This window comes from Pectinophora gossypiella, chromosome 3, assembly GCF_024362695.1.
Source record: "Pectinophora gossypiella chromosome 3, ilPecGoss1.1, whole genome shotgun sequence".
Lineage (NCBI taxonomy): Eukaryota > Metazoa > Arthropoda > Insecta > Lepidoptera > Gelechiidae > Pectinophora > Pectinophora gossypiella.
In genome coordinates this window covers 9,115,101-9,128,297 of record NC_065406.1, presented here as the reverse complement: position 1 = coordinate 9,128,297, position 13,197 = coordinate 9,115,101, and the positions used below count along the sequence as shown (strand labels likewise).

The following is a 13,197-nucleotide window of genomic DNA, read 5'->3' as shown; positions in this document are numbered from 1 at the left end:
TGTAAATATTTTAATAAGGATTTTTGACTTATTACAATTATTTGCTTATTAATTAAAGCACAACCTCCGTGGTCTAATGGCTAGAGTGTTCAACTCACGATCTGCAGTTCAAACTGTTTGATTCCCAATGGGGACATTGTAGACATCACTTTGTGAGACTATGCTTTGTTTGCTCTTTATGGATTTATTATAGCAATAAAACAAAATAAGTTTTATTTCAATAGTTGAAACTTGTTTATATTTTTGTGTAGTTATAGACTGATTGTATCGTGCTTTCGCGGCAGCTGATTTTCTCCTAAGAATTTAATTTAGATTATTGGGGAGTTAGACAAATTGTCATTGGCAACCCTGGTTTCAAGTATGACAGATCAAATTGGTTGACAGTTGTTATTCCTGCTAAGATTTTGCGAATACCGGTAACACAGTTATCGGGTTTTAAAATTAATTAATAACAAGAATTATGAATTAAGTTGTTGAACAATTACAATCATCGTAGAAATAATTTCACGGGATGGTTTACAAAGTAATTTGTATATTATGCGCCTCGAGTATTCCATTTCTGTACAGTATAGATGGTGATTTTGTTTTTGACGATTCTGAAGCAATTATTTCAAATAACGATGTAACTTCGAGTTCATGGATGGATGCTTTCCGTCATGACTTCTGGGGAACAGACATAGAAAGTGAACTTAGCCACAAATCGTACCGACCACTTACGATACTCTCCTTTAAGTAAGTAACTTTTTATTTACTTTTTAATAATTTGCAGTTGACTTTTTGAGTACTAAAAATATTCTTTTTTTGTAGGCTGAATTATTATTTAAGCAACAAAGTTTTCGACCCTGTACAATTTAAGCTCACAAATGTATTCTTCCACATCACATGCTGTTATATTTTGTGGTTGACGTTTGAAAGTATATTGGATGATGTGGGCATGAAGACACACAAACCCCGGCCGTGGCACAATGACATAGCTTTCTTAGCCACTGTGCTATTTTCTGTTCACCCTGTACATGTTGAAGCCATCAGTGGCGTAGTCGGAAGGGCCGATGTACTGGCAGGCAATACATTCTTCCTTGCTTATTTATTTTACAAGAAAGCTATGGTTAGCGTAAAGCTTAGTTTATTTTATTTATTACTTGCAATAATATTAGCAACAATGTCCATGCTTTTCAAAGAAAATGGGGTAACAGTGTTGGTGAGTACCTACTTAATTGTCGTAAAGTGTATTTATTTGTAAAGTTATTATGTCTTGAAAATTTACTAAAATTATATTTTTCTGTTTTTAAGGGTTTCTGCTTATTTCACGAACTGTTTGTAAAGTTCAATCCCAAAAAACCCATCCATGCTCAAGAAACAAAAGCTAAGGATAATAAGTATTTATTATTAAAGATAAATTTTATTTTAAGAATATTTTGTACAGTAATGGCTATTATATTTCTGATATATGGAAGATGGATGGTGATGGGGGGAACTACACCTGAGTTCAAAGCTATTGATAATCCAGCGGCATACTCTAAAAGTGTTTTTGCAAAGGTAAGAAAAACATATTCTTTTCTGCCAAAAAAAAAGCAAATTAAATATGGGTAACATGATAATTTGTTTTTTTTTTCAGATAGCAACATACAATTACATCTACTTTTTAAATCTTCTCCTGTTAATTTGGCCACAGTGGTTATGTTATGATTGGTCAATGGGCTGTGTACCTTTGCTGAAAAATGAACGAGACTACAGGATACTGTTCATAGTACTTATTTATCTTTATGGATTTTTTACAATAGTAAGCTTATTCCGTCAACAGAATAAAGGTAAAATGAAAAGGTATGGAAAATTAACAAAAAATATCTACCAACATAAAATCCCCAAAAAAATAAAAAAAATCCTAAAAAAAATATAAAAAAATCATCAAAATCATTATTAAAATCTGATCTCCTGATCAGAATTGAATTTGTAATAAAAAAACAAACAACAGCAACAAAAAATTACCTGATGAAAATTCTGTAAAAAATATTACTTTAACAATTTCCCAGGCTCACAATCGTTGCGCTGGCGCTGGCCGTAATATCGTTTCTACCTGCAAGCAATATATTATACCCTGTCGGGTTCGTCATAGCCGAGAGGATCCTATACATTCCCTCCGCCGGGTACTGCCTACTTATTACGATAGGACTCCATAGATTAATCCAATTTGAAAAACGGAAAAGTTATAAGGTTTGTACAAATCCAAAAATGTTGTCTGTCATACAATTAATAAGAGACTTTCCAGGCTATGTTCCCCAAAAAATATATAGATGGCACTGTCTTGCCTTTATTTAACCTTCTAATTTCATGGATGCCTCTTTTATCGTTGTTTTTGAGTATAAATGATAATCCTTGTTATTACACCCATTATTATTCTGATCAAAATAGAGAAACAATTCAGATAGGAACATAATTCTATACTAATGCTACACAAATTGTGTACCAAAGCAGTGAGAAAAGAGATAATTATCACATTAAATCTGGCCATCTATTTTTTTTTTTTTTTTTTGGGGAACATAGCCTAGAAATTAATGGTTTGAATTTTGTGAAAGCACTTTCATTTTGTGATATTATGCTTTTACGAGTGTAAAAATATTTCCCTATACAAAACCTCCATCCGAATTCCGACATAACCTAGGCAATCTGCGAAAACATCCCACGCGGACCGTTTCGTTCTTGTCGAATCGTTTCCCGTGACGTGGTTCCCGCGCATTTTCATGTCACAGATTATAATTTCAAACTAAAAGCACACGTAAGATGTACGGCGAGTACTCTGTGGACTGGTATGAAAAGTGAAAACGCGCGGTTTCAGTCGTGTCTGAACTGAGGCTAAAGATCACGTTTCCCCTGAGTCGCTCTTGACTATTCTTTTACTTCCAATTCCAGATTACTATCAAGCTCTTCTGTTTGCTCATATTTACGTTCGCACTTAGAAGTTGGCAAAGAGCTGAAGAGTGGCGAAACGAGTATCAATTGTTTGTTAGCGGCTTGTCTGTCTGCCCGCTTAATGCCAAAGTACACTACAACGTAGCCAAAGTTGCCGATGCCAACCGACAAACCGATTGGGCGTTAGAAGAATACAAGAAATCTATAAGGTGACATATTTTTTTACATAACATGACCCCACGACTGTATCCTAATTAGGGTAGTTAAATGTACATTCGTCGCAAGATAGACTAAATATCCACAGCTCTCCGAGCTTTCTGTTTGTTGGACCTACGTGATAGGTGGTGAGCCGTATTGCGGTCTATGGTCGAGCCAACTGTGTTAGTGAAAACTGCACTTGAGATAAATTAATAATTTATTGCAAGCATTGGTGCAGGTCCGGTACCGGGGTTCAACCCGCGCTCCCCGATTGAGAGAGATGGTATACCACAGGATCACAGTGACAGTGATTATTTTTTTAAAATTTAATGTAATCCTAAATATCTTGCCTAATGCGGCACATTCTGTCTCATGTACAACAAAATAGATACAGAAGTAAGAAATTCCCTTATACACCTAAAACTAAGACACCAGTTTTAAAGTGAGTAAAAAGAGCAATCTGCATAGGCCTATAAATATCTTGGTAATTCGTAATAAATACCTACTATAATAATATTAATAATGAACTTTTATTTCAGACTATATCCTAAGTATTACCAAGCATTGAACAACTATGCTAATTTATTGAAAAATAAAGAGCGTTATTCGGAAGCAGAATTATACCTCAAAACAGCAGTTAGCATAAAGTAAGTATTGTTGCGTGTTAAGGCGGTTTCGCACAACATCCGATCCGAGTCATGTTTAATAGTTCAATGCTGTTTCAGGAATGACTTCCCAGCCGCATGGATGAATCTAGGCATAGTATTAGCGAAAGTTCAACGATTTGAAGAAGCTGAGTCTGCCTATAGAAAGGCATTGGACTACAAATGGAACTACCCCGACTGTCTCTACAATCTGGGCAATATGGTATGATTGACTAAAGTTTACCTTAATAACAATAACCTAAAACCTATGTGATCGAAACCAGCTGCACACGACCCTGGAAGACAAGCAAAACGCGTTCTGTTTTTTTATTTATTCACTGCCACCCGAAGAAAAGGAAGCTTTTTAAAATTTGGGCTTGACTTCTTTTTTTTCCTTAGGCAGTATTATTAATAGGCTACTTGGCAACATATTCAAAAGAGATACTGTTTAAGCAAAGTCAAAATACGATCGTGTGACGTCATAAATAAAAGCTGTCAAACGTCGTACTCATTGTTACTTCTTTATAAGTCTAAAAGTAAAATAAGATTAATTTTGATTTTATATCATCTTAGACTGACTTCTATTTCGCATTTTATAGTTTATCGTTGATACCCTATTAAAGCATTGACAATAAAGTTATTGAGTATTGTATTTAAAGTGGGAACATTTCCGACAGTGAAAAGGCGCAAAAGATATTATTATGTAAAAAAAACTTTATTACTAATAGCTTTTAGGCAGACAGGATCAGAGTACAAGAAAGAATAATTTGTAAAAAAAAAACAGCCGGTGTAATTCATTACTACACCAAAAATATGTTGAAAATGAAACTATTAGCTTTAGGTTCAGTGAAAAAACTATAATGTAAAAAAAGTTAAATCGTATCAAAAAGGTTTCCTATCGGCGACATCAAGGCGACATGCTTATTAAAGAGTTTCTACAACAGGAACATGCTCACTTTGGGACCGACATATCACTGACTGTATTGAGTATTAATTGGCCGAAAAATTTAGAAGCGCTCATCATTCCCCGGTGCCCAGACCCAAACCAAACCAATACTGATGGATACCTAATGTTACTAAAGATATATTTCTTTTCAGTATATTGAAATGAACAAAACAGAAGAAGCTTTACAACATTTGCATCGAGCAGTAAAACTGAACTCTACGCATGTTTTGGCATGGACTAACTTACTTGCATTGTTGGACAACACAGGTACTTAAGTTTATAAACAGACTACATTTTTTTAACACGATTATCCCTTCAAGGTGCGTAATAAATAGAATTTGCTGTCACGCCACAGATACATGGTATTAGTTACATTATAACGAAAACTCTGAGGGATAATTAAGACTATGATTCTGAGTTTATATCAAGTGGAATTTTCCATCGCAAAAGTATAGCACTAAAAATAATAATAAAACACTCAAATATTCATGAATTTTCCGACAGGAAATTCCACTTGATATCAACTCAGAAGCATGGTCTGAATCACCCCCAGTTTTCGTTACGATGTCACTAACACCCATACGTTCCCATATGGCTACCTTTAAGTACTTATACATGGTGTAAGTGATGGTGCTGAGTTAATATCAAGTGGAATTTTCTATCGTAAAAGTATAGAATTGAAAAAAAAAAAATCAAACATTCCCCTCAGTTCAGTTTGAAACATTCCCCTCAGTATTCGGTACGATGTCACTAACACCCTGTATTATAAACGGTTACTAATTCCAGGTCAATTAGAAAGGTCATTAGAATATATACCGAAAGCTCTAATGATGTTACCGGACTCACCACCGGTAAATTTTGCTATTGCCAACATATACGGTAAAATGGATCGCTTTGCTGATGCTGAAAAACACTTCAAAAAAAGTATTACTTTATTTGATGGCAAAGTTCAAGCATTGTACTATGCTAATCTTGGTAAGTTTTGTTTTGCACACAATGTTTAGGTTTACAACAAGCGATCAGAAGACAATTTGCAACCACACTTGACATTGAAGTCTTCGATGGATTAGAAGAACCACAATTACCATATGACAGGTCACCAGCCCATTGTTCATATAGACAGTTTGTCATGTTTGGAAGACAAGATTGTCTAAAGCGCTATCCTTCTCTAACGATAAGTGCAGGAAAGAGATAGAGCTACTTTTACAAATTAACTTGGTGTCTGTCAGAATCGGCACAATTGCCTTAGTAAATATCGTCAATTTATGCCATGCGCATCTGAACATTATTATACAGATATTAATTTAGTCTCATGCCAGCCGAGAAGTTAATAATTAATTTGACTAATACCTAATACTTTTTTCAGGCGTACTTTATCATCGCTGGCGAAAATTTCTTCTAGCCGAAGAAATGTATAAGAAAGCTTTAGCGATTGATCCTGCATTCCAAAGTGCACGAAAAAATCTTGAAAACTTGAAAGGAATACTACATAAATAAATACCAGTAGTGCTAAACGTAGGTACAATTTTTACTGTCTCAATTCGAATACATTTTTAAAATAAATCTACAATTACACATACATTTTATTTAATTTTTTACATTAAGAAAAAATAATTAAAAAAAATTCAACCGACTTCAAAATCTCTATAATAAAAAGTAAGAAATTACGTCACTAACTAGGTACCTACGGTACCACTCGTGTTCTAATATATTAACTGGACTCTGCCTCAGCTAAGCATTTTAAGTTGGTATTGGGGCTGATTCCCGTAAGCACCATCGATTTTAAGTTATACCTGTTATCCACTGAAAAGGAAACGGACGGGCAATCGACAGGCTTACAATTTATGGAAAAAATTTAAAAACACTCCCAAAATTTTGTATTGGCCAATAACCCGACAGAATTAAGTTGTCAGTCAGACAGGTGACACGTCAATCAGATTGAATGCAGATTTCGAGTTGAGGATTTTACTCAATGGAGTCGAGAATATCATCTATCTACTCAGCCTGTATCTCGAGCATATCGTACTGCCAACAAAATGCGAAATTAATGACGTCATGCCTTACTGGAGTGAACTCGAGATAAAGTTCAGGCGCCGCCGTCTAAGAAAACCGATTTTGAGCTGAGTTGGAGGTTTTTCTTAAGATCGCCTCAAATGGTCGGGAGGTGAAGATAGAGTCGAGGAAAGTTCGAGTTAACATCTTAGAATACGGGTGTACAGTCACGAGTACTAATGTGTATACACTTTGATACCATGTCACATTAACTTTTTTGACAAATTAAACCGTAAGTCTCATTAAATATCAAATATGAAAGCGCGACAGGGTCTAAAGTGAATACATGATATTACTCATGACTACATTATCAAAACACCATTGCACACGGGAAAGCCTAAAATAAACTTACTAACTGGTTTCCTTTGCGTCCACACCCATCAATTCAATACAACTGCCTCTGTGGTCCAGTGGTTGAGCGTTGAGCTCACGATCCGGAGGTCCCGGGTTCGAATCCCAGCGGGACACATATCACAAAAATCATCCTTGTGATCCCCAGTTTGGTTAGGACATTACAGGCTGATCACCTGATTATCTGAAAGTAAGCTATAACCCTGAGGTTATGAATAATAATAACCCTGACACCAGGGTTGTTGAGGTTGGTAACTCACCTCACAACCCACAAGATAGAAGATTTCAATACAAGCTCGCACATGAGTCTAACAGTTATTAATGCGTTACTAACTAGTCGCTCTCGACGCTAGAATCTAACTAGGAAACCAGTGTCAATATTTCCATATAAGAAAGTTGCTACATTTAAAAAATAATACCTAAGTATAAAATCAGGTAGACTTTTCAAAGCATTGTAGGTATGATTCCGCTCATCATTTTCCGTCGCAAAATTAAATTTTTATTGTTTTATTTTAAATTATTTTTAATTTTATACTTTTGCAACGGAAAATTCCACTTGATATTAGCTCAGAATATTGAGCTGAATCATCCCCCTAAGTAATCGTTACGATGTCACTTACTCCCCGTATATCCATAATGAGTACGTACAGGTAGCCATACAAGTACGTATGGGTGTTAGTGACACCGTAACGAATACTGATGGGGAATGGGGATGATTCAGCTCAATATTCTGAGTTGATATCCAGTGAAATTTCGTGTCGGAATATTCATGAAAACTTTAGTGGTAAATTATTTTCGGTTTCATACTTTTGCGACGGAAAATTCTACTTGATATCAACTCAGAATCAAGGTCTGAATCATCTCTCTAAGTTTTCGTTACGATGCCACTAACACCCTGTATTTATTTACCCTTGCCGGGACTGAAAAAAAAATGTTTGGTAACCCGTAACTTGAGTTTCGTCGTGAGTAAATCCCAGTTTAAATTACTTAATAAGTAATTATATTTACTAGGAAACTGGAGTTACCCCGTGTGCGAAGGTTTTTGAAGTCGGTTAATGAATGCTATAGAAACACTAACAAATATGGGCATCTGTCTGAAATAAAATTATTTTATTTATTTTTTTTTTTTTATTTTTTTTTTATAATATAAATCATATATATTAAAAATAAAAATATAATAATAAAAATGAAATGAATGATGATGATGCTATAGAAATGTAATAATTATATTTTCTTTTTCATACAAAATTAATTATTTTTATAATAAGAATATATCCCCTCCGGTTGATTGAGGGGAGGCCTGTGCCCAGCAGTGGGACGTATACTGGGTGTTAGTGACATCGTAACGAATACTAAGGGGGATGATTCAGACCATGATTCTGAGTTAAAATCACGTGGAATTTTCCGTCGCAAAATTAATGATTTTTTATTATTTTTTTAATTATTTTCAATTCTATACTTTTGCGATCAAAAATTACACTTGATATTAACTCAGAATAATGAGCTAAATCGGCCCCTTCAGTATTCGTTACGACGTCACTTACACCCCGTACCAGTACATACAGGTAGCCATACAAGTATGTATGGGTGTTAGTGACACCGTAACGAATACTGAAGGGGATGATTCAGACCATGATTCTGAGTGGAATTTCCTGTCGGAAAATTCATGAAAATTTTTGTGTTTTCTTGAATTATTTTCCATTCCATACTTTTGCGACGGAAAATTCCACTCAGAATCATAGCCTGAATCATCCTTCAAAGTTTTCGTTACGATGTCACTAACACCCTGTATAGGCTGTTTATGTATAATAAGAATATTACTTCCAACGGTGCTGAGTTCTGGGGACACTTCTTGACCTAGATCTGGAAGCGTGTCCTCGGGCCGCGGCGCGCGCGCGGTAACCACAGTATTCACCCAGTTGCTGACACATTTGGCACAACTCTTTTTCGTGCTCTACCGTATTCTCGTTTGTGCCTGATAAATCGGAATCAAGTAACTCTCTCTGAAAAAAACAATATACATCATACATATAATGCATCTAGATGAAATGGTCAGTCATAGAATAAGGAATAATACTACGTATAGAGCGGCAAATCTCCGCTCCCCACCAGTGTCTGAGCTAGTTTTATCTCCCCCCCCCCCTCATCCTCGAACATAGTTTAGACGTCACACACACAGATGCGCGTGTACGATTACGTCAATGTGTGTGTAGTGTCAACGAGGTTATTTGTATGAAGTGTCCGAGGTGTATCAGAGTGGTACTGATTCCAGAACACGCCATTACATTTAATAAGGGACTCTACAGGCTAGATAGTTAAAAACATTTATTTAGGCTACATTCCCCAAAACAAATATAGATGGCGTTGTACAGATTTAACGTTATAATTACCTAATTTTCTCATTGCTTGAGTACATTATTATTCAAAAATATAATGTAAATGGCAGAGGTACATATATAATAATAATTGTTGCTTGATGTTTGCATCAGATATGTATAGAATTGCGTTGTTAGCTATATCCCTTCTGTTTATTTTGATCATCATCAACAAGGGTCATTGTTTATCCTCTTAACGCCGAGATTTCCAGACACAAAAGTTAAACAATGGGTTTTAGATTTTAAAAGAACAATCGGTCTTACGACTTTATACCCAAAAACAAAAAATGCATAATTATGTTTGTTATCCATGACATTAGAAGGTTAAACGAAGGCAAATTTGTACAGCGCCATCTACATTTTTTTGAGAAACGTAGCCTGAAAAGTCCCTCATTTACAGTATAGCTCTGTCGTAACGTAGTCATTTTGGCGGCTCAATAGTAACCCTGACACCAGGGTTGATGAGAATATGTGTCCGACCGAAGACCGGTCTCCATCGCATCGTAGACCATTAATCTCTTCTTTTAACGTGTGAGTTGTGAGGTGAATTACCAACCTCATCAACCCTGGTGTCAGGGTTATTATTGAGCCGCCAAAGTCCCCTGACGTGACTCAAGTCACGACTACGTACTTACATCAGTAATTAATAACCGGGATCAACGGCTTAACGTGCCTTCCGAAGCACGGAACATCTTACTTTTTGGACAATCAAACTAGGAATCACAAGGTGATGTTTGTGATATGTCCCCACCGGGACCTCCGGATCGTGTGCCCAACGCTCAACCACTGGACCACAGAGGCCGTTAATAATAATATGTAAGTATGTTACCTGCGAATGAGGGTACACTTGTCTCTTGCAGCGCTTGCAGATCTGGTAGGCGTCTTTCCAAGACAGACGGCTGGGCCAGAATCGACCGCATACGCATTTGTACTCGCCGTAATAAGCACGCTTAAAATAAAAACAAGTTTTTAAGTAGTATATAAGTTATATTATTATCTTTGATATCGATCAACAATAAATACTACATAATATAAGTAAATAGTACAGTCGAGGAGCTCGGTGGCGCAGCGGTAAACGGGCTCGGGCTGCGATTGTTGAAGTTAAGCAACTTTCGCAAAGGCCGGTCATAGGATGGGTGACACAAAAAAAAGTTTTCATCTCGAGCTCCTCCGTGCTTCACGTTAAGCCGTTGGTCCCGGCTGCATTAGCAGTCGTTAATAACCATCAATCTGCACTGGGCCCGCGTGATGGTTTAAGGCCCGATCTCCCTATCCATCCATAGGGAAGGCCTGGGCTGATGATGATGAGTACAGTCAGAAGCAATAGTTAGTGACAGTCAACATATACGTAATGTCCAATAATGAAGGACGTTCAAAGTGGCCGTATAGATAGTAAGTGACAGTCTAAGTGACCAAAAATCGGCACAACCTGCGTGTTTTAAAAGTTGGCAAAAATCTGTACAACGACATCTATAATGTTTTTGGGGAACGTAGCATTGGTAAAACGTACCATATAATGGCAAAGCTTATATAAAAAAATATATTGCTGATATTTGGATCAGATTATGTACAGAATTATGTTGATAGGTACCTATATTGCTTCTCTTTATTTTGTTTAGAATAAAAATGGTTGGAAGATTAGAAGAAGAAGCTTTATTTATACCCAAAAACAAAGATAAAATATGCAAATAAGAAGATTAAACGAAGGCAACTCTATACAGCGCCATCTATATTTATTCAGGACCGTAGCCTGGACTGGAAAGTCGTTCATTGGCGATGTAATTGGCGACTCATCTTATCTATAACTTTGTCCTTAATATCTCGTCTCGTTTTCACATTACACTCGGACTTAAAACTTGAATTCTTATAAGCTACATTTAATAAAATTATAGATGCACTTCACTTACTTTCCTTGCTTGGACTGTATTGTTGGAACAATAAGAGCGTGAAGCAGCTTGGCGGATACATATCTCACACAAATTATCGATGATAACAAGGTTGTTTACTTCTCGACGATTGCACCTTTGGCAGACTTGCGTACCCTATAATAACAATCGAACAACAACATAAAAGTCATCAGTCCATTTAATTAATATCCTAAATGGTAAATAACCTTATAAAAATCGGTACCGAACACTAATTACTTACCTGACTCGACCACAGGCAGCCCATGGTGTTAAAAATCTATAATGTGGTAACACGAACACACTAGCACATGCTGTATTAGGATTTTAAATTATAACATATACCTATATACACTACATAACCTATTTATAACAGTTGTTAGTACGTATAACGAATCTCATAACATGCCTAGGCTACTCCACTTCATTACACACATTCCTTTGTTATCGAGACAAAGACAACTAACTACCTACTTTTTTCTATGCCATAAATATTACGGTAGGTAGATATAAGTGTATAAGTACATTGTAAGTTACAGTTCGCATTTAACAAAAAAAATATGGCAATGCATCTTGAGTTCGGGGAATAACAAACCATAGATTCGATAGTGAATGGCACTCCATTTTTAATTTACCTGGTTAAGATTACGAGACCCTAACACTTGGTCCTACTTGGTCTTTGTTCTGTGCGTAGACTGACGCTGTACGCCTTCTATGTACGCTCATAGATGAAAACGTCGGTCTTACATCTTCTACCTTCTTTATTAAGAAAAAATGACTTATTACGTAGTCATAAATATTTTGACATAAATATGGTGGTGTCAAAATTTTCAGTGGATTTTTTGTACGATGTTTGAAGTGATTTTATCATTTTGTAACTGCGATCCACCAGAAGAAAAACCGCTACAAAATGACGTCCACTTATTTCCGAGTGGTAACCACATATGGGGCATGCTTGGGTTTATATTTGCCACTGTTATAAGTTGGTGTATCTACAAACAGGTAAATAAATGATACATGACGCTCTAGGCACACAAACAACAGTTTGGTATTGATATTTGTTACAAACCCTTCAAGGGCAATTTTAAATTCAATTTTATCAAACCTACAAGTTTTAAATAGTTGTTCTAAAAGGCTGCACTGCACCTTTGATATATGGCCGATGTTATCTTATTCAACGCCGAGTAGTCAGCGTCTTAACAGTAAATCTCTAGTATCAATCCATTACAGTCTTAAATACAGTCTTTCTTTTTCAGTTTCATAATATTGGAAGAGAAATACCTCGATGTCTGGCTCCTCCACAACCGGAATACAACAAATCATCACATGTCAGCCGCAGACACAGAGTTTCATAACATGATTTAGGACAAATTAAAATCCTTTTAATTTTTAAGTATTTATTTTATTCGCTTTGTAATTAAATTCATATCATAATATAACATACATTTAAGTCTTAAAATAATATGGCATGTTCATAAATGTAAAATAGAAAATTCAATTTCTCAACAAACTTATAAAATACAGTGACGGAATATTTACTTTATAAAAGATTTGGTTATATTTTCTAGATTTTTTCAGGCTTTACTGCCCTCTGACTAATTGTAACATTAATAACATTGAGCATTCGTTACTACGTAGTCTTACTGATCTTATTCAGCTTGGAGTGCCTTACTGCTGGGTAATGGCTACCCTCCATTCCATACTGGAGAGATTCTCCATTTCTTACTGGAGGGGTCATATTTCTGGCTTGAACCATATCCATCAGCACGCTATAGCGTGCTTAAGCGCGCGTGCGTACGCGTGCTAACGAACTCTACCGC

The 13,197-nt window shown here is 35.9% G+C and overlaps 2 protein-coding genes and 1 long non-coding RNA gene across 3 annotated transcripts; 2 read left to right on the top strand and 1 right to left on the bottom strand.

Moving 5' to 3' along the window:
* Nucleotides 1-387: 387 nt before the first annotated feature.
* On the top strand, nt 388-6,274 carry LOC126381989 (protein O-mannosyl-transferase TMTC4-like). The gene is made up of 11 exons (XM_050031645.1): nt 388-732; nt 808-1,198; nt 1,291-1,536; nt 1,616-1,821; nt 2,031-2,211; nt 2,908-3,116; nt 3,645-3,752; nt 3,831-3,972; nt 4,848-4,962; nt 5,482-5,670; nt 6,062-6,274. The coding sequence occupies exons 1-11, from the start codon at nt 512-514 to the stop codon at nt 6,190-6,192; spliced, it is 2,139 nt and encodes a 712-aa protein (XP_049887602.1). The 5' UTR covers nt 388-511; the 3' UTR covers nt 6,193-6,274.
* Nucleotides 6,275-6,421: 147 nt separating this feature from the next.
* On the bottom strand, nt 6,422-11,844 carry LOC126381991 (zinc finger CCHC domain-containing protein 24-like). The gene is made up of 4 exons (XM_050031647.1): nt 11,622-11,844; nt 11,381-11,515; nt 10,303-10,422; nt 6,422-9,101 (listed from the first exon to the last, which is right to left on the bottom strand). The coding sequence occupies exons 1-4, from the start codon at nt 11,643-11,645 to the stop codon at nt 8,916-8,918; spliced, it is 465 nt and encodes a 154-aa protein (XP_049887604.1). The 5' UTR covers nt 11,646-11,844; the 3' UTR covers nt 6,422-8,915.
* A 55-nt stretch (nt 11,845-11,899) lies between these two features.
* LOC126381992 (uncharacterized) lies at nt 11,900-12,770 on the top strand. Its single transcript, XR_007569004.1, has 2 exons — nt 11,900-12,379; nt 12,634-12,770. It is a non-coding gene; the product is annotated as an uncharacterized LOC126381992 (long non-coding RNA).
* The last annotated feature ends 427 nt before the right edge of the window (nt 12,771-13,197 follow it).